This window comes from Mizuhopecten yessoensis, unplaced genomic scaffold (assembly GCF_002113885.1).
Source record: "Mizuhopecten yessoensis strain PY_sf001 unplaced genomic scaffold, ASM211388v2 scaffold8195, whole genome shotgun sequence".
Taxonomy (NCBI): domain Eukaryota; kingdom Metazoa; phylum Mollusca; class Bivalvia; order Pectinida; family Pectinidae; genus Mizuhopecten; species Mizuhopecten yessoensis.
The window spans coordinates 346,408-368,163 of record NW_018407426.1 but is presented as its reverse complement, the minus strand read 5'-3'; the positions used below and the strand labels follow the sequence as shown (position 1 = coordinate 368,163).

Sequence of the window (21,756 nt, the reverse complement as noted above, 5' to 3'; positions counted from 1 at the left end):
TAACATCTTTTATGGTCACAGAGGCCCAGACATTTTGTTTTGTACATCTTATATGGTACAAAATCATATTTTGGGTTAGCATAATGGCTTACCACAAATATCTGTATCAGTGAAATATTGACCATGAAAGAAAGTACTCCAATGTTTCTACAGTATTTTGAAGAAAATCTGCTTGAAAACCATCTTTAAGTTGCAACCTCCATGTAATTCTATAGGAAAATAAAAGTAGTGATCAGTATTCCTTGTACTGGTCAGTATTGGGTGTGTTGACAGTTAAAGTTAACTGATCAATTGTTACAGGAGGATGGAACAGCTGCTTTCTATCCCTGGGAATGACCACTGCTGTGATTGCGGCTCGCCAGAACCACGATGGACAAGCATCAACCTCGGTATCACCCTGTGTATAGAGTGCTCCGGCATCCACAGGTCAGTTTGTAAAATTTTCTTGGGTTTTTTTTTGGGGGGGGGGGGGGGGGGATTGGGTAGCAAAAATGGAGACTGCCTGAATTAACCAAAGTTGTCTCTCCTTAGAGTATCTATATATGATAAATTACTTTGTATGGATGAGACAGAGAATTGCTGAATAGAGAGTAAAGTTTCTTAAGCTGTAAAGATGAGAAAATATTGATCTCTTGAGGCAGGGAAGTGCTGAATAGGGGGTTGGGTTTTCTAAGCAGAAATTACTTTAAAGTTGTATGTAACATCTTAAACAAAGATGGCTGCTACATCAAAAAGACAATCCTGGTATATCTGTGTGCTTTTAGGTTAATATCTTCTTGAACTTAATAAAAGGAATTCTAGATAATGTATATGTAGTATGTACCATTGTTAACTAGTAAGAACATACTTACGTTGTCTCTTTGTTTTTCTCGTCTAATTTAGGAGTTTCGGAGTCCACTTGTCCAAGGTGCGATCCATCACTCTGGACGCCTGGGAACAAGAACAAATGAAGGTCATGGTTGAACTTGGCAACGATATCGTCAACCGTATCTATGAGGCTAGCGTAGATGAGTCCATAGCAACCAAAGCCACATTTGATTGTAAAAGGTAAGTTCTTTGCCATTAAAAGGGTGAAAGTTGTACTGGTTCTAACGATAGTCCAGATTTATATGATATTTGTCTCACAACCACGAAGTGGAAGCGAGACATAGGTGTTGCTTTTCCACAACGGCGGCTCAACATTAAGTTTTTGCGTTTAGGTTAGTTTCTCTGAAAGTATAAGTGCTACACCAACCAAACTTGCACCATAGATGCATCCTAGGTAGTACATCTCAACCCATGCATCAAATGCTGGATGCGGCCTACCTTTCATGGTCCATAGACTTTGTCAGCATCTCCATCAACATTAATTTTGCATTTAAGTTAGTTTCTCTGATATGTGCATTGATGGTCAAAGCGGGGCATAGACGAGACATATTAATCCGATTGGCTTGTTAATAGAAAGGTCAAAATGTTTGTAGCTTAAAAAAATGTATTGTCACTTTCAGATCTGTTAGAGAAAACTGGGTACGTTCTAAGTATGTAGATAAGGCATTTGTGATGAAACTACCGGGACCGAAGGTAGCTAGTCGTGCACGGGGTTGGAGTGTCAAGAGAAAAACCAAGCGGCCGTCACCAAGTCGCTCACTGAACAAAGACGAGTCTCACTCCGACTTGGAGTCCGATGTGACCAGTGGTCTTATGGAAGGTAACGCCCTCCATTAGTCTTTTTTTCTGATATATATATTTTGTAGTACTTTTACAGGCACAATTTTTCTCTTGTTCCCTTTTATAATTTGCAGGTAATTGATAATCATTTTTTATCGCATAAAAAGCTTTGTTTCTTTATATCCACTCTTTACTTTCTGTCCGATATCTTTCCTGAATCAGATTTGTTGTAAAAAAAAAAAAAATCATACACATACATACTTTTAAGCATAGATATGAAGACCCATACATACCTATTGGTGATAAACACTGACAAACACTTGCTGCAGACTTCATGGCCAGTCAACCATTTATGCATTTGTTATACTACCCAACAAATTTGAAAAGATAAAAGTCCTCTTTACAAATCCCTATACCACTGCCAAAAACTGTATTTAAGCATTGGAACCTGATTTTTCTGGCATGACTGTAACTTTGAAAAATCGTTTCTGAAAAGAAAACTATACCTTGTTGGTATTTTATGAAAAATTATCAAGATGAAATGAACAAAATTTAATCAACATTCCGAGTTTAAAAATTCAGACCCGGATTTGAACCCTGGACTTCAGATTGTTATACGATCGCTCTGACTGACTGAGCTATCTGGTCAGGGGAAGTATCCTGGCCACACTTTCCTAGTTACATCCAAAACGAAACGAAATTAAGGGGAGGTAACTGTGAAAAATTACACTGAAATAGGACAGGGATCCTTTATTCTAAACTCCCAAATCATCATGAAAACTTGAAGTACATCGCATAGCTAATTTGACTTTCCTAGCAATATTTTATGAGGTTTTCTAACTTTTGTGATCCAAAACAACGGTTATGAATAATTTAATTATTTGTCAACAAAGGACTTAGGTGACATTGTGGATTGCATTATCTTGTTAAAATACTCTTGGTTTTGTTAAACAAACTCTGGAAACATATAAACACAAGTTTTCATCAATGTGATGCTAGTGCATTCATTATGAAATATACTTGACAAGCCAGGGGCCTTTTCGTTTATGCAGTACAACCGGTTTGACCGCTTATAAATGTAACAATTTCGGGTATAAATCCTGGCGGACCTGCAAATGTTTTTGCAGGCCTTGAAAGACTTTGTCAAGGCTCACCTGAAAGCAGCATCAGATTACTTGGTCCAACCTTATTTAATAAACGAACAACTGTGGTCCGACCGGTTTGGCCGTTCAAACGAAAACAGACCAAGTTATACAGAAGGGAGGTAACTCTCGTTAGAGAGTAATGTTATTTTCAAGCTTGATGTTTAAATATTACAATCATAGCTGCTACATGTGATTTGTTTAATCTATGAAGAAAGTCTTTAATATTCTAACTTCTGTCAACCAAATTTCTGATTCAGGAAAGGTATGGACAGTTCCCTGGTAGCAATAGAACACCATTATAGTTCATTCATTGTATCTCCTCAAATATCGCAGTGAAAACAAATTTCCTTTTACAACAGTTTAAAGGGGAGGAAAATATTTTTTATAAATCACCTCAGAATTTGCTCTTTTAAAATTTTGTTCTTCTCTATGTTGTTATATATATCTTTGCTTTATTTTAACCACTTTTATTTAGGTGAAGGGCATTATGATGTGAGAATATGTCTCCTGTGAATTTGGCGACATTGCTGTTTTGCTGTTTCTGTTCTTTCAAACGCTGCTGTAAATTGCTTCTATCATGTGTGATTTTATATTTACAAGCATGCTATAAACAGTTTGAGGAGATTCATGGATATGCTTTCTTTGGTCTGCTAAAGGTTTTAAAGCCTCATCAAATGTCAAACATATGAAGACTCACTAATGTGTCAGATGATTTGAAGCTGTTTTGGATGTTTTTGAAGACTTCCTGATTATTAATACACCATTTGAAGATTCACTAATTTGTCAAACATCTTAAAAACTCATTGATACGCGAAACATTTTGAAAAAACATTGATATGCCTAACGTTTTGAAAACCCTGAATTCAAGATCCAAATATTGACAAGTATTAAATTACTGACATGTTTTAAGCCATTTACAGCATTGCATTACAGATATATTATCATTTTACATTCATATGTTCATCTTTGTTGCATTGGATACTGTAAATGTACTTGTTTAAGCAACGATCCTCATCACACTGATCACTACACTGTAATTAATTATCAGATAAGAACGAAATAATAGATTTGGACACCAGACTTCAAAATTGAAAGTAAACTATTTTGATCACACTGATTATTGGAAGTTGGCAGGCAGCTATCTTTGGGGTCAGGTTCCCTTTCAAAATTTAAAAACAAAAAACAAAAAAAACATGGCCCCTTAGTTACAAATTACCAGTAGTTTTTCCCTTTGTTCGGTTTTCTCAGACAAAACATTGATGTTTTCTCTATCAAAATTTCAAGCTCTGCAGCAGTGCCTGCTAACATGTACATATATGTCATTTTACAGTATTCAAACAACTATCGGGGAATAAAATGGAATTTACCCTTAAACAAATCATGTCCTTCCTCCCTGACTTATTGTAACCAAGCTAACATTTCATAACCATGACGATGAATGTTGCAGAGGCTGTCCTCTCCCCCAAGGACAGTGGTGAGTGGCCTATGAAGGTCGTTTGGCGTGAGGTCTATATACATATTCCGCATCCTTCCTAATTCACAGGTTGCCGCAGACCTATAGATTATATAATACTACTACTAATTCCACACAAAACCTTGCTGCATAGAAATACAGTTAACGCTCTGATCAAAAGTCAATTCGTTTGTGCAGAAATTGTTTTTAGTTGGCTGGGGGGAATAAAATGTTTAGAAAAAAATGGAAAAAAAAATGAAAAATTATCACATTGATGTTTTACTTGTAAATTTGTAGAAATTATAATTTCTCTATAGATTGTCTCAGTTCTGATTTAATTCACATAGCCACTGGTTCCTATGCAAGGGAAGGTGAGCCTTTGTCTGTTGATTTTGAACCAAGGTGACTCAGGCTGTCTGGAGGGTTGAGCCATGTCACAGTAGGTGACTAGGTGTCCAAACTGCTTTAGCTGAAAATAAGAATTTCTTATTTAAAGACCTTAAACTCATAAATGCTGAGTGTATTTTCTTAGGGTGATTATTTGAATATTGAACATTCTTGAAAATATTCCATGCCAAACATTTTTTAATTGTCATAAATTACCTGATAAAACTTGGGCCAAAGTGATGGAGGCAGCCTGGTTCTCTTCTAACAGACAAAAGCACCTGTTAACAGTTACATTGATACTCTTTAAGTTTTGTTGATACACGAAGTTGTGGCTTTTTATGCCTATTTTTTATCAAATGAGTGTTCCTTATTAGTGAAAATCACATTTGTTTTTTTTCCCATTTTCTTGTAAACCTCTAAAATGATTTCATTGAGATAAATATGTCAATTTTGTTTCTAAAACTATGGATTTCTGATTTGTGTTGAGTAGCATTGATCGCACCTTCAAAGTAATTGTCATTCTTTTTTTATTATAAATGCAAAATTCTGAATAAGTTAAGCTTCATTTCCAATGAGTAGGAAACACATACACTGTTTTTTTATGAGAAACATTCATTTGTAGTTTAATATTTTCGCAATTTATTTGAATGATGAATTTATTAGTTGTGTGTGTTTTATTATCATTTTGTTTTAACGAAAGTCATGATCAGGTCAAAATATGTCACCAGTATCACAAAGTTAGAAGATGTGCATTCACTGTTTGGTCTGTATACTCAGAAATAACAGATTGAGAAGCCCATATTATAATTCATTCACCCCTGAAATTTTATAATGAACTATTCCAACCTTTGAATTGGAAGAGTTCAAATGTGTCTTCAGGGATGAATGCATTAATTATGATATAAATGAAGGGGACAGTGGAATGTAATTAAGGTATGAATGGTATGGTCAGAAACATGAGTGATATACATCATTGTCTGATTGTCATTATTCCACATCATTTTCTGTTGCTTAAATTTGTCATTATTCCACATCATTTTCTGTTGCTTAAATTTGATTTTAGCCCGGAAAATAAACTCTAAACCACGTGAGTTCCAATTCATTACAGTACATATACACTTACTACACAGAGTCAAGGTTTTGTATATTTCAAAAATGTAAAATTTTCAAAGCAAACGTGAATTTCAGAAATTATTGCAGGATCTTTCTAGAAATAGAAATTGTATTTGTTCTTGATTTTATCGACAATGTATCATTATATGGATAAGAAAAAGGAAAATATACAATTCAAGACTTCCTTGAAATATATTGCATTTATACAAAGTCACAATCCAAGACAATGCACGGCTTATTTCCTGAGTTGCCTCCCTTGGACTGTCCCAGGGTCACCTTTATTTGTGTGAGGGGCTGCCTCCCTGTAAAACTATAGTTATAAGGAATGTGAAACTATATATATTCTATCAAAAAGAATGTTTCAGCAGTATACAATAAACAGGCTGAACCAATTAGATTAAAAGGAAGTCTTAAACAGTTTATTAAAAATGTTGGATTTGTCATTTTTCCTTTTTGATAAAAATTAATAAGTATGTTTTAACTTAATCTTTTGATTGAATCAAAAAGCAGGAAGGTGCTTTGCAAGGTGTGAAAATTTAATGAAATAAGAAAGTATAAAAATACATAGTTAATATTGCAATGAATGAACTGCTTATATTGAAAAATATATTAAATATTGGCAAAATTTTATGATTTCTCTAAAAACAACCAGTTATATTTGACCTGAATTTGCGCATGTAATGTAAATGAGTCTATAATCTGAAATATTTTGTAAGAATGTGTTTCATTTTACTTCATCTCTCTTCATCTCCTTTTTATCCATGATTTCTAGGAGTATTTATGTTGATGTATATCTGTCTTCACCCACTTGCGGAGTTATCTCCCCTATCTACACTTATTTTGTTGAATCATCTTATCTTCACTCAGTTGCTGAGTGATCTCCCCTTTCTCTGCTCAGTTGCTAAGTGATTTCCACTTTCTCTGAGTGATCTCCCTTATCTGCTGATGAGTGGTCTCCCATCACATGTATAATCTAGTTTCCTATCCTGTATGGTAGTACCTCCCGTGCAAGATGTCCATTTGACACATGGATGCTGAGCTGTCTTACTCCACCATGTAGCATGTATATTGGTCACTTAATACAGGTGGTCACTTTGTAAATGATGGTCATACTATACATGGCTGCCACACTACAGATGCGGTCAATTTTAATTTCCTGAAACTATTCATTGATCTATTCCGTCTTTGCGTATTGCAGAGTTATCTTCTCCTGTGAGCAGGTATTGATTGTTATGTCATTGGTTTGTGTGAGAAAATTACGTCGTTTTCTCAAAAATTGATGACATTGCTCTCACAAACATATGACGTAACAATCAATACCTGCTCACAAGAGAAGATAACTCAACAATACGAAAAGATGGAATAGATAATACCTAGATGGCTTATCCAGATGTTACAATCTCATGGATTGGTTCTTTCACAACCAATCAATGTATCCGTTACAAATCATTTTATGTTGAGATTGAAGTATAGCTCTGTTAGATTTGATAAAATGTGAAATCTTGCCTTTATATAACAAGGGATGACATAAATACCTATGGTGCATATGGTAAAAATATACAGGTGATTTTCATGTGTGTGTGTGATTATATTTCTTGTTTTGAAGATGGATAAGAAAATACACATGAAACGATCTGCATATTATATCCAATGTGTTGATATTTCACTTCAACTAAAAATGCACATCACATTCATACTAACAAATGTTTCATGTTATTTTCAAAACATGGGAACTATTTGGTTTTGTATTCTGCACTTTATGGAGATTTCATAGTTCAATTAATTCATTCATTAACATAAATATAATTTGTACTTCTGTGGTTGAATACTTTTTAAAGGTATAAAAAAATCTCAAAACTTCTTAGCTTTTACTTTTAACCCTTACACCACTGTAGACCATAATGGACTTATCCATATCAATGCATGGTAGAGTTTATTAAAGTGACATAGGGGTGAAAGGGTTAACCTGGATGTTTGTCCGCCATGTTCACTGTAGGCTGGCCGACTTATTTCATCAGTTGGTGTATACTGCTCAATATTAGCCTGATACAGTGATCGGCTTATCCCTTTCACCCCTATGTAACTTAAAAGACTCTACCATGTATTGATATGGATGAGTCCATTATGGTCTACAGTGGTGAAAGGGTTATGGAAACCAGTATCAGATCCCAAAAATTTACTCAAGAGCACAAAGCTTTTCAGATGAAGAAGGATCATGTTATATAAAAATATACTGTACCTTACACAGAATGGTATATTCCCTACAGAAATTATCAACTGAAGGTTTGTGATATACAATGTATCAATTTTCATATTAAACAGAGTTTACTATAGACAGATTACAATACAAGCATGATTAACAAAGTTCTAAAAAGAAATTTTTGCCTTCGGACCTATTTTATGTTTTATTTATTTTAAGTTCTTTGAATGAGGATTATTTTTTTTGTTAAATAACAGATTTAACTGTTTATTGAATTATTGCTCTGTTTACTAGAGTTACCAATCCACACATTTTTAGTTAAGACATCCACCCCTGGAATTTTATAATGAACTATTCCAACCTTTGACTTGGAAGAGGAGTTCAAATGTGTCTTCAGGGGTGAATGAGTTTAAACTGAAAGTTGGATGATATTTTTGCTTTGCAGGTGACCCAGGTTAATATCATCAGCTTGGTGTTTCAAATAAGATATATAACGTCTGGTACACATTCTATAGTGAACATTTGTCATTGAACCACACCCATCGGTTCTGTAGGCGTAGTGCTGAACCTAACAATACTCGCGATACAAACTCTACAGCTTAGTATGCACTACAACCCGAGGTTGTTGGCTTGTAGAACTAGACGTCCCTTACAACCCGAGGTTGTTGGCTTGTAGAACTAGACTTCCATTTAGTCCATGTAGTCTCAACCTCATTTAAGAACAAATGATAACTATTGATGAAACTAAATTATTTATTTTTCCTTTTCAAAATTAAAAGATCATTCTACTGACTGTAATCAGTTGATTTGGTTGGTAAATACATCATCCTGATTGAAAAACCTGCTGCATTGTGTATAAAAACTTGGATATTATACTGCAAAATTGAGTGTAAATGGAACTAACCTTCAAGAAGTAATTTATTATATACACATTCACAAACTATTATAAAGTATAGTGTCATACCATGAGAAAATTGATGTGATGTCAATATGAACCCTGTAAATATGACATGGGAAGATTTTAACAAATTTCATTGAGTAATCTGTGAGATCTTATAGAACTGACTGTGTCTACAATTAAATAGTATTTACGTTTAGAGGAGATTTTGTTTTTGCTATAAACAGCCTGAAGAAAATTTGTCAAATATATTAACCTTGCAAAGTTGTTTCAACTATAACTGCGGTTTAATTTGTACTTTTAATGATATTGCATGAAATTTAAACCTCATAAATTTGTTCTAGGAACAAACCTGAGCATTTTATCCATTTTAAACCTTATTTTATGAGCCTGTTGTGAAGGATGTTTCAGTTGACATATGTTGTTCCAAAGTCAGTATTATTACGTATACCTACTGAATATGCCCAGTTAATACAGAAAATTGCCCATAGATAAGGTAATAAGTCAAACATAAATTATTTAAAAAATTACTCTGAAAAGTGTTTTTTCCCCCCTTAAAAATGTGTCATATGACAGTTGTTTTAAGATTATTTTCTCACATATCATTAAAAAAATATGTTTCGATTGTTGTAGCGGTTTTGTCTGTGTCAAACACATCCAAGGACTGTGATAGTGGACTGGGGGCTAGTGCCACCGACGTCATCGTATTTGGGGATTCAGAAATAGAGGTCCCTGATCTCACTACAAGTAAGTTCGGATTATTATAATCCCATTCTTTAAGGGCTGCTCCAATAGATGTAGATGCATAGCAGTGAGCAAAGCATTATCAAACTGGCCTGACCATCTTTCTTAAATTTGAGATGCTTGGATCCTTTGTGACCCAAAGCATGAAATGTTGAAAAGATACTAAAAAGAATTTCCGTTATTCAATATTTTGCAGACTTTCACAATTTCACAAAATAACAATTTGCAAAATGAATCTTTCATAGTGTTGTATCTGTGATATGATAAGATCTGATATTAATCCCCATGAATGAAAGAATATTTTTTTGTGGAATGATAATAAAAAGTAGTAATAGTGAAAGTAACATAAGATAACTACTGGGTAACAATCTATTTGTAATATTTGCATGGTACAGAATCATGAAATTTTTACTATTTAAACATCTCTTTAATGTATTAGATAGAGTTTTGTAGATATCTCTTTTGGAGATATTTTTTACGTCTTACAAGGAAACATTTAAATTAACATGGATATTTTATTAAGGTCTTAAAATATTTGCATAGAGTTTGTTCATCCTTTGAGAAAATATAATATTGCTTCATTTAGCAGGTATGCCTTGTCCATTTTCTTAAGAATCTGTGTGTTTGCCTTAGGTCTGGACCTGGAGAGCTCTGAGGACTCGGAGGTCGAGGATGACGGTGAGGATACAAAGTCGACAACGTCGTGGGAAGACATGAGTAAGCTGGACCCCAATATGCTACTGTATAAGGCGGCCCAGGCCCGTAACCTGGCTGTGATGTTGGAGGCCCTTGCCAACGGAGCCGACCCTAACTGGGTACACGAGGAAGAGGAAGGAAAAACGCCCCTTATGAAAGTCGTGGAAACTGTGAGTAAAATATTACATTTTACTAATTTTCAGCTGAAAACAGCTGGTCAATCTTAGTCATTTATCAGCAGGACTGATTGTGTTTGTGTTTTCCAACTACAAAAAAATACAGCAATTTGCTTTAGACTTATGATAGTATAGACAGGTGATAAATATACCAGATTGGAATAAAAAGAAGTTATCATCTCAAATTTCAAAAGTAAAAAGAAATAAAACAAATATGTGGTTTTCAACTTCAGTATTTTTTATGGTTTTTTTTTGCCTATTTTTACAGCCTAACACAAGCTACTTCCCTTTGCGAATAAGTGCTTTATTTTCCCAAAATGAAGAAAAACTGTGGAACATTTCCCCAACTTCAATTGAATTAATGCTACATTTTCCCAATTCATGTAGGAACAGGTTGTTGTAAAATTTAGGTGATTAAAATGTCGCTTTTCCTCAAAATTTACATCTTATTTTCATGCCAGAACTGTTCTCATCGCACTTCTTGTATGGAACATAACATAATCATGATCACAGGACACCAACAGGGTAGCTGTATTTTGTTTTTAACTGTTTTACAGGGATCTCTGTCTGCCTGTGAATTTCTACTGCTGAATGGTGCCAAGCTGACACGGGAGGATAAAAACGGCCGTACACCGCTACACCATGCCACCATGAATGGCAACACAGGGTACATATTCTCTGATGGGTGGGAAGGGAAGCCTTTCCGACTTCCATACCCTGTATTATTGGCTAGGGTGTGTAAGATTCTTGGAGGCAGTCAACAATACCAAAATAGTTTATATCATTGAAACTAAATCATTTTGATGAGAGACAATTTAGCTGCATAATTTTTGTCTCGCCACCACGAAGAGGAAGTGAGACTAAGGTGTTGCTTTTTCGGCGTCGACGTCAACATTAAGTATTTACGTTTAAGTTAGTTTCACTGAGAGTATAAGTGCTACACCAACCAAACTTGGACCATAGGTGCATCTTAGGTTGTACATCTCAACCCATGCATCAAATGCTGGATTTGGCATACCTTTCATGGTCCATTGACTTTGTCAGAATCTCCATCAACATTATTTTTTTGCGTTTAAGTTTAGTTTCTCTGATATGTGCATTGATGGTCAAAGCAGGGCACAGGCGAGACATATCACTCCGAATGGGTTGTTATTTTATACATAAAGTGAGTTTTGTTCACATGTTTAAGAGAATAAAATTTCATTCTCAATGCAGTAAAATAAAATGTGATTGACACATACACATGGAATTAGAATTTGATTTACATATACAGTAAAAAAGAATTGGTTCTACAATACTATAAACACTGATTTTACTAATATTGGAATATTTCGAAAGTATGGATTATGAAAAGTTCTTTTTACACAAACAATAAGAGTTTCTATGTGACGTTTCAATGACTACGACGGTATGCACACTGTCACCTTCATCAGACAAATGACCAGTGAAGCGTATGCACACAAAGGTGTAAAATGTGTACGAGTTGTCCACAAAATTGATGTCAATTCGGCTACGCTGTAAGTGTATGTACAATAGTTGTTATATATGTACCAATATGACTCGATTCAGCTACGCTTTCTTTAAAACTCATCATTGTCTGATGAAGGTGATGATATAATATTGAAATAGTTGTCCTGAAAACTCACTTAAAAATACATGTATTAAAGGAAACTTCTCTTGTTATTGAGACTGATTACAAAAGAGATTTCATGTCAGAACATCAAACAAAATTAGTCAATATTTTAATGGTAATATTGGTATGCTGGGAAAAAAGGAATTGAAATTGAAATAAATGTGCTATAAAATCAGACACAGCTGGATCATCAATGTGAAATGATGTCATGTGAACTGTTTTACTATCTATACACAACCTTTGTACAGAAGACAATCAATAGTCTGCAAATCAAAATTTTGACTTCCATTTAGTGTTAACTCAAAGTGTTTGCACTGACATAGCTCCATTCTAAGTAAAGGAAAGTGTAGAGATCTGGGCCCGTATTTATGAAAGCGTTCTCATGCTCAAACATGGATTTTGTACTCAAGCCTAATTTCTTAATCTGCTTATAAATTAATAATAAAATCTAAATTTGTCGATTTGGATTTTTTTTGAAGAAACTTAAAGTCAAAAACTGTTTTCAATGTTTACATTTGACTTTTGATCCTATGACACGATTTAAGTGAGTTACAAGAAAGTTAGTTTGAGCACAAAATCCATGCTTGAGCATGAGAATGGTTTCATGAATACAGGCCCTGAAGCCTGTTCTGATGTGTTATTTTCTGTCTTTACAGACAAGTGTGCCAGTTTCTGAAGAGGGGGGCTGACCTCCACTCCAAGGACAAAAAGGGACAGGTAATAAAGTTCAAAGGTCATTCTTTGAAAATTAGTAATATAGAATGTAGTCTTAGAGGCTGTCATTTCATATCCTAGGTAACGTAAAGGTCAACCAATGAGTTCAACTTTATGTGCATGTTTGAAAAACCACTTGTAGTTGCCTCGAAGTTAATTGATTTCAATTTTAACCCTTTCACCACTGGAGACCAGAATGGACTCATCCAGATCAATGCATGGAAGAATTAACTAAAGTTACATAGGGGTGAAAGGGTTAAGAATATTACTTATAGAGGGGTAAATTGTCCCAGGACTTAGGTGTTATCTGTAGGTGTGGACTATATTCACTTTGTGCATTAATTGTTGTTGTAGGATCCCTTAGACATAGCCGTGAGTACGGCCAACGCTGATATAGTCACCTTGTAAGTATACAACCACCAATATAACATTATCTACCATACTAAGTTCAAGTCATGGAAAGTCTTGAGGAGTGGCTAAATGTGATACATGTGACAATTAAAAAATGCAGTCTGCAAACTCTTTGAATGATATATAGAATGAAACTTTATCTCATCCCACTGGACATAATATATGAGATTTCAGATCTTATGGGCCCAAATTGATCACCAAGCGACACTATTTGTCTGTTTGTATCTATACCTGAGCCTAAATTGAGTGCTGTGATTTCAGTGATGGCTCCAAACGAATTTTCTAAAAATGTGAAGATACAATGTTGAAAATTTACTTTACAGATTGAGATTAGCAAAGTTGAATGAGGAGATGAAGGAATCGGGAGGAGGTTTTAACAATCCAGGTAGGTGTTACTAAAATGTAAATGTTACTATAATAATCAAGGTATGCGTTACTTTAACAATCCAGGTAGGTGTTACTATAATGTAAATGTAACAATCCAGGTAGGTGTTACTATAATGTCAATGTTACTATGATAATCAAGGTATGTGTTACTTTAACAATCCAGGTAGGTGTTACTATAATGTAAATGTAACAATCCAGGTAGGTGTTACTATAATGTAAATGTTACTATGATAATCAAGGTATTTGTTACTTTAACAATCCCGGTAGGTGTTACATGATAATCAAGGTATTTGTTACTTTAACAATCCAGGTAGGTGTTACTATAATGTAAATGTTACTATAATATTCAAGGTATGTGTTACTTTAATAATCCAGGTAGATGATACTTATAATAATCAAGGTATGTGTTACTTTAACAATCCAGGTAAGTGTCACTTATAATAATCAAGGTATGTGTTACTTTAACAATCCAGGTAGGTGTTACTTATAATATTCAAGGTATGTGTTACTTTAACAATCCAGGTAGGTGTCACTTATAATAATCAAGGTATGTGTTACTTTAACAATCCAGGTAGGTGTCACTTATAATAATCAAGGTATGTGTTACTTTAACAATCTAGGTAGGTGTTACTTATAAGTAATCAAGGTATGTGTTACTTAAACAATCCAGGTAGGTGTTACTTATAATAATCAAGGTATGTGTTACTTTAACAATCTAGGTAGGTGTTACTTATAAATAATCAAGGTATGTGTTACTTAAACAATCCAGGTAGGTGTTACTTATAATAATCAAGGTATGTGTTACTTTAACAATCCAGGTAGATGTTACTATAATGTAAATGTTACTATAATATTCAAGGTATGTGTTATTTTAACAATCCAGGTAGGTGTTACTATAAAAATCAAGTTGTATGTTACTTTAACAATCCAGGTAGGTGTTATTGTAGACAGGTTCATATAGCACAATCAGTAAATGTTTATGTTTGCAATTTCAATGACCTTCATCTGGAAAAACAAATTCAGGGTTCTTTGTCAAACATTGTGTAGTTGCAATTTTTTTGATACCAAAATTAATATAATTGTGTTTATTGTCAACCAAGGGTAATTTTTTGCATCTGTAAAAATTAGAGATGACCACCATGGTCTTAAACTAGCAATTATACTTGGCATGTTCTGCAACAACCAATATCTATCATTGGAGTGAAATTGGCCTCTTGTAATGAAAATGATTTTATATTGATTTTGAATCAAACAAAAAATATCATTAAAGTTAAGATTAATTCTGTGCCATAGTATTTTAAGACAAAATTATTTATCTGTTGTTTAGGAGACGACACCTTCCAAGATGTGTTCCGAGATTTCAGCAACATGGCGTCAAACAATCCAGAGAAATTGAAACGGTCAAACACTACAGGTAGCAGCAGTAACCAGACCTAGCACCCCCCATGACAAGAGACGGTTTCTCCCTTGGGCAGGCCCAGTGTAATTATGGGACAGATAGAAATGGGGAGGAAATGACATAGTTATCTCCTCTTAGTTTATTGTTATAGCATTAGCAGCTATTGACTTTATTTTGGCAGATTGAGACAGACTAGAGAGATCTGTGTACTGTACTGTGAAATGGAACCTTGGTAATCACAATGCTTTGGGCTGCCTTTTCTTGGCAGGTTCGCAAAGATTTATAACCGAAATTGTTACATTTAAAAACGGACAAAGTGGTTGTTCCAGCCCTTGGTTTACATAGAAAAGAGGAAGTGAATGTTTTTTGTCCATGGTATGCTTTGGCTTACATAAAGAAGGAGGAATATCTATTTGCTCATGGATGATGGTAGTCTCACCTTAGCATATAACTCAAAAGTGACCTATTGCCATCTGTCTTAGTTTATTATGTTTGAATGTTTCATATTTTCAACTTCTTCTCTGAAATCACTAGATTTCAACCAAATTTGGTATCAAGCATCATTGGATAAAAGGATCAGTGTTCCCTTATTTCATGCCCAAAACCCTTGTGGGGGCCGAGTGTGAGGCTCAGAAAGAGAACTTCACAACAAGTTTCAAAACTTAACATCAAGAATGAGAAGAGCTTATATCTATTTCGGTTTTGAAGGTCTAAGGGCATTGAATTAAGTTTCTCACATTGAGTCTCTTGAACGTATAGTTATATAGGAGAAAACAAAACATATTGCTCCTTCTTAAGTACCAGGCAAATGTTGACCAATTTTTTAAAGAATCATCCATGTGATAAGGGGTTTCCAGCCCAAGTGATTTTGAAAATAAATATCCAACTAACCTTTCTGAAGTTCTACTGAGCCAACTTTATTCAGGGGTGGATTAATAGCCATGGGCTACTTATTTCTGTAATTAAAATCTGTTTTATTTTCTAAATATATTTATATGTCTGGGTGAGCAAGTGGATAGTCAAAGTGCAGATTAACTAGGTTCCACTTCATATTGAAATGAAATGTTTATTAACTCATTCACCCCTAAAGACACATTTGAACTCTTCCAATTCAAAGGTTGGAATAGTTCATTGAGAAATTTCAGGGGTGAATGAGTACAGTTGTTAACGTAATTGCTTAACTATAAACAAATTGTTACCTAGTAACACTGTATTGGTTAATGTGCTCTGTTGATAGTACTCATTGATTTTACATAACAATGCCAAATGTATATACGTCACTGTGTTTGTAAACACCAACCATTGTACTGTAATGTTTGTACTTGTGTATATAGAGATCCAGATTGTGTATGTTGTAAGAGAGAATAGTCTTCAAGTGGATTGGATTGTTATGGATTTATCATCTATGGTACTACATGTACCTACATAATCTAGCCCAAGAATTCTCCGGGGGGTGGGGCAGGGGGATGAGCTTAGAATCTTTGTTCAATGTTTCTGTCATTGTAGTTTCATTGATATCATTTGTAAGTTGATTTCTGTTTCATTTTTAACAAAGATAGATATTGCATAGATAAAGATATTTGCATGGTCAAGAAGAGTAATGTTTGACGTTTTTCCCATCATAAGACCTAGTTTACACTAATGCAAAATCCAGTGACTTAGCTAAATGATGTATAAATGTTACCATTTGTTTAGACTACTTGACATGGCCATATACTTGTAATTGTGAGTTTCAGTTCATGAGACTGGACTGGGTCGATCACAAGTGACAAGATAGCTCTGTTAAATTTCATAGAGCATCCACCGCGAGACAGGTGTCCAAATCTAAGCCCTGTAGCACATTTCTCTTCTGTTTCATGTGTAAACAATTTTATGTAAAATATCTGTTCTGATTTGTTCAATGTTGTCATAAATGTTTTGAAGAAAATAATTAAATGTCAGCAAACGAACCATTTCATTAGGATCAATGTCGCACTATGCCTTAACAACTTGCGAGTTGGTAATAGTATGTTGTAGGTATGTTACAATGCATATAGGGCGAGTCATTTACAATGTCCATAGGAAAGGTTACGAGGATGTTTCTTTAATTTGCTTGTAATATACACAGGATTAGCATCTTGTACTAACTTGTAAATGTGGTTATTGATAATTATGTACCTACTTTATTATAGAATTGTTTTATTTGTTGACTATTGAAGTGTAGTAAACTGTGTAGTGTAATGGGTAGCATATGACATAAGTTAAATTACATGTTTAATTGATGAATAACAGAATTTTTCTTTATTGTCAAAAGAGAAAAAACCTTGTAATGAACAGTACCAATGAGATTACTGCCTCTGGTCCTTGTTACATTTTTGATAAAATAGGGTACCTATTGAAAGAAATACAACCTGATTAACATATACCAGGTATAGTGCAAGTTCCTTAAGCAAACTAGTTTTGGGCCTCACTCAAACCTGATTAATGGGTCAATAATTCACATTACACTGACATGCTCTTCAAAAAAGGTCAGACTTGCGGTAATGGGTATAACTAATATAAAAATATATGAGGAATAATATTCTCTTTACAGAAAAAGCTTTTTTTTTCAATACTAATAGGTAGAATCATTTAATACTAAAATTATTGGAATTTTGTTACAAGACCATAATCAGAAACACAACACACCATCTAGGCTGCTTACATCTGTCATTTACCAAACAGTAAAAGATTTGACGAGTTGAGATGGACTTAGTGCTTAATGAAGTTTTCTAGATGATAATTTCCTCTTACAATTCTGGAATATCCCTTAATAATTGTTGATACTTTAGTGTCTGTATTTTACTCAACCTCTGGTCAAATACTCCTGTCAGCTCTGGCCATAATCTGTTGAACATTTATATGTCACCATGTTGAGTAATTAGATATTTTTTGTTTATTTAAGCTCACGCATAAACAATATGAACAAAATGTGTAATAGTTTGATTAATTATTGTTTGAGGACAAATTGGCAATCTCTCAATTTCTCTTTTTATTATTATTGAGTGTATGTGTTTATTAGTTACTATTATTTATGGTTTATGGATATAGATATATAAACTACCTTTCATAAATACTGATTGATTAGAAATGAGTATTTTATAATCAAGTTTTGATTATACAAATTTTATAATATTAACAAGGTCATAATTTAAATGTTCTATCAAACATTTTTTTTGTCAATACATGTATTCATTAATAAGCTCAGAAGCAAGAAGAATTAATTGAAACGATGTTTCACGATATTCATAAATGAGGAGGATCATTATCATGTACCTGGTACATATAGCTACAATTCTTTCACTAAGTGTATTGTATTCATGCCTCTCTCCACAAACAAGTACAGTATATATATCTAGCTAATTGAAGGTACCATATCAAAGCCTCCGTGCCATATTTCTATACAATGATACAGGTCAAGGTCAAAATTAGAATTTGATCATTAACGTCATTATTCACTGAATATTTCTAAAACCATAAAACATATCAGTACATAGCACACATACTACATTATGATTGTCTGTCAATAATGGGACATCAGTTCAGTGATAAATGATGAAATAATAACTACATACTTTAACATGCCGAGACATCCTGCAGTAAACAGGGATTAGCAAAAACATTTGCTAGTTCATAACTTGTAATTTGCTCTTTCCAAGGGTAAGTTCTGTATGTAAAATACACAGATTAACCAACTGTAAAATCTGTTTACGGTATGTTTAAATCTTTATGCGATTATTAGTGGTAGTTGTTGAGCGTGTGTGAATGTTGTACGTACATGTATGTAGTATGTAGGCCTCCACAGTGATGAAGGCTAGCCACTCTCTTTCCCCGTGATATTCCTCTATTAAATGGAGTGCAATTCTATTCTAACTTATATTATTTCTGACATATCTGTATATATTGTAACATATTGCTGAAGATGGCATTAGAGATATACCATATTATTTCCTGTATACCTCGCGTGGATTTTGTCCTTTGCAATGTGTAGATATACATAATGATGCGTTGTACATACTGTATTTGTTCAATGTTTGAGTTATTTATGGAGGATGTAGGAGACTTTTTAAATTTGCCTGATTACTTGTATTTGCCTATGTTAAATTCAATTCAGTATTGTGATTAATGATTTTTCATGAATTTTACACCTATTACTAAAAAAATCTGAATTTTGATGATTTTCATGTATGTCAGTTGAAACATATTTAAATAATCTACTAAGAATCAACTCTTATATAGTACTCCTTCATTGTGATATTATTTGCCAGATATCTAAAGAAATTTGCAAATAAAAATTGACTTTGAAAATTAAAATACAGATGTATGTATGCATTTTATTGAGAATATGTTGCATTTGACATTCATTTTTTCATGATTTATAGACACAAATTCTTTCGCTATCATTTGTCATTTTAATCATTTTGCTTCAGAAGTCACTGTGCAGTTGTGATTAAAGTTTATTTTGATCAGATGACGCTTTATTTAAAACACCCTAAAGACTACTTCAACAGCAAACAATGCATTGATTTTTGTTTAGTGATTTATTTTGGCCTATTTTTAAGATAAAAAGAAAAAGGAAATAAAGGTACGGGTAGCCATAATTATGTTTTAGAGAGAAAAATACTTAAATAATTTTAAAGTTAGCCAGAAGTGAAACAAACATAAATTAAAAAGATCCCTTAAAACTCTGACGATTATACATCTTTGAAGAAGCCTACAATAAAAACAAGTTAAAAGACATGTTTTTCACAGCATTATGCAGACTTTTTAAAATGGCCATATAATTGCAGAGTGGTTACAAAGGAAAATAATAGAATTACATGTGCTATATCTGACCTTATCCCTTCAGGGGAATCCCCCTATCTTGTCCTAGTATCCCTTCATATTTTTTTTTTTTAGAATTTGGAATATTCTGAAATCATTGATATTTTGTGAATTTGTTAAGAACCCAGAGAGCTTTTTAGGTACTTATCACAGCTATAACTAGATCCTATACATGTCAGTTAGAGCGTTGTCAGTGTGTTAGTACCCGTTTCCCGAATATTTATATCATTTGACCATTCTGCCTGTTTATCTGCCCATCTTCATCTACTTTTGGGCTTGTTAAGGATGGGGATCAGAGGATCAAGGACCAATGCTACCTGTAGACCATGTGTTCTGGGGAACAAAAATATAGGTGTGTTATACAAATTTATGGACTCAAAGTAAGCGTAAGGACCAAAACATTTCCCATTATGATAAGTGAAAGATTTTACAAATAATTGCTTTCAAATTCAAATGGAAAAAGAATGGATAGGGCATTTTAATTAGCGTATAGGTAGTTATTTTCACTGGAAATATATTTTGCAATTTCGTGGTCTATGAATGAGTGGGAAGTGCAAAATTCTGATCTACATAATAAATAATTGAACTTTGACAATTTACGACCACAGAATTGGCTGCCGTCTTTGTTACTGGAATCCACTGGGCCATGCACACACATTAGGCTTAGCAGGTACGAGTATGTTGTTAACGTACGTATAAATCACTATTCCGTCTTTGCGTATTGCAGAGTTATCTTCTCTTGGGAGCAGGTATTGATTGTTACGTCATTGGTTTGTGTGAGAAAATTACTTCGTTTTCTCAAAAATTGATGACGTTACTCTCACAAACAAGTGACGTAACAATCAATACCTGCTCCCAAGAGAAGATAACTCTGCAATACGCAAAGACGGAATAGCATTTTAGCAATTTCCTTAACCTCAATATAATCATGTAAATTTCTGCCTAAACTTGTCATACTAGCATTTTTTGGAGGAGAAAAATCAAATAGCAAAATCCAATAATGTGGGGGGGGGGGGGATATGATTTAAATGACAAAATAATAGCGTCAAATGTAATGGGTTAAGCTGAACTATACCAGGAACATGTTAGTTATAATAATAGGACATTTTTAGTGATAAGGAGGATTCATCACCTCATATCTATATCGTATGTTTTCAAGTACACAGCTGGTATGGAGATACCCATTGGTGAAAAATTGAATAAAAAATATTATAAAATAGATATCCTTAAAGAAATAAATCTATTTCATCTTTTGTCGACATTTTGGTGCAAAATAAAGAAATTAAAAGAGTAGTTTACTGATGAAAGCTGCCATATAGACTTCATGTATCCCGTCTTTACCTGAATATCACTACACATACTATGTTCATGTATAATTTGTTTTATTTGTTAATGATATACATGTATTATGTTAATTAACATGAAATTAAACCCTTTTTTAACATTAGTAGCCAAGTTAAAATTTTAAGCTTATTGTACAATGCTTGCATTATAAGTCTCTAGTCATTCTAACTGTCTGAAATTGAATTTAGTGTTCTGCTCACACAAAAAAAATGTCATTACAAAAAAATAAATCTGCTTGGAATAAAATTTACTTTGTCGTTTGGATTCTTACTTGCTGAAATTGAATGTATCGCATCTATTGGAGGGGGGGGGGGGGGGACACAAACATGGCATGGTTCCCACACAGGAGACAATGTCTTGAATTGAACCCTGGCCATCTGCATGAAAGCTTAAGCCCAGTGGCTAAGGGCTTGACCAAGGTGTTCACTATTAACAGGACACTTACACAAATGCAGACTCAGGAAAGCAGAATTATTTCTTGGATGTGTTAAATAGGAAACCATACTGTGTTTCTACTTCACAAGCAATATATAGTATTAAGTAATTAATACAAAATTTCTGTCGGGA

General features: G+C 33.8%; 1 protein-coding gene across 4 annotated transcripts in view; it reads left to right on the top strand.

Moving 5' to 3' along the window:
* Window positions 1-19,618, top strand: part of LOC110455305 (arf-GAP with coiled-coil, ANK repeat and PH domain-containing protein 2-like) — a 63,705-nt gene extending 44,087 nt beyond the window's left edge. For 2 of the 4 annotated variants that reach the window (XM_021505364.1, XM_021505362.1), the window contains 11 exons: window positions 301-426; window positions 883-1,047; window positions 1,488-1,687; window positions 4,240-4,266; window positions 9,477-9,590; window positions 10,221-10,453; window positions 11,017-11,126; window positions 12,749-12,809; window positions 13,161-13,210; window positions 13,541-13,602; window positions 14,932-19,618. In XM_021505364.1, coding sequence (XP_021361039.1) covers window positions 301-426; window positions 883-1,047; window positions 1,488-1,687; window positions 4,240-4,266; window positions 9,477-9,590; window positions 10,221-10,453; window positions 11,017-11,126; window positions 12,749-12,809; window positions 13,161-13,210; window positions 13,541-13,602; window positions 14,932-15,041 — 1,258 coding nt within the window. In that variant the 3' untranslated portion in view covers window positions 15,042-19,618. Of the gene's footprint in view, window positions 1-300; window positions 427-882; window positions 1,048-1,487; window positions 1,688-4,239; window positions 4,267-5,695; window positions 5,720-9,476; window positions 9,591-10,220; window positions 10,454-11,016; window positions 11,127-12,748; window positions 12,810-13,160; window positions 13,211-13,540; window positions 13,603-14,931 lie in introns of all 4 variants that reach the window. The other 2 variants (XM_021505363.1, XM_021505365.1) reach the window with 2 other exon arrangements.
* Window positions 19,619-21,756: the final 2,138 nt, after the last annotated feature.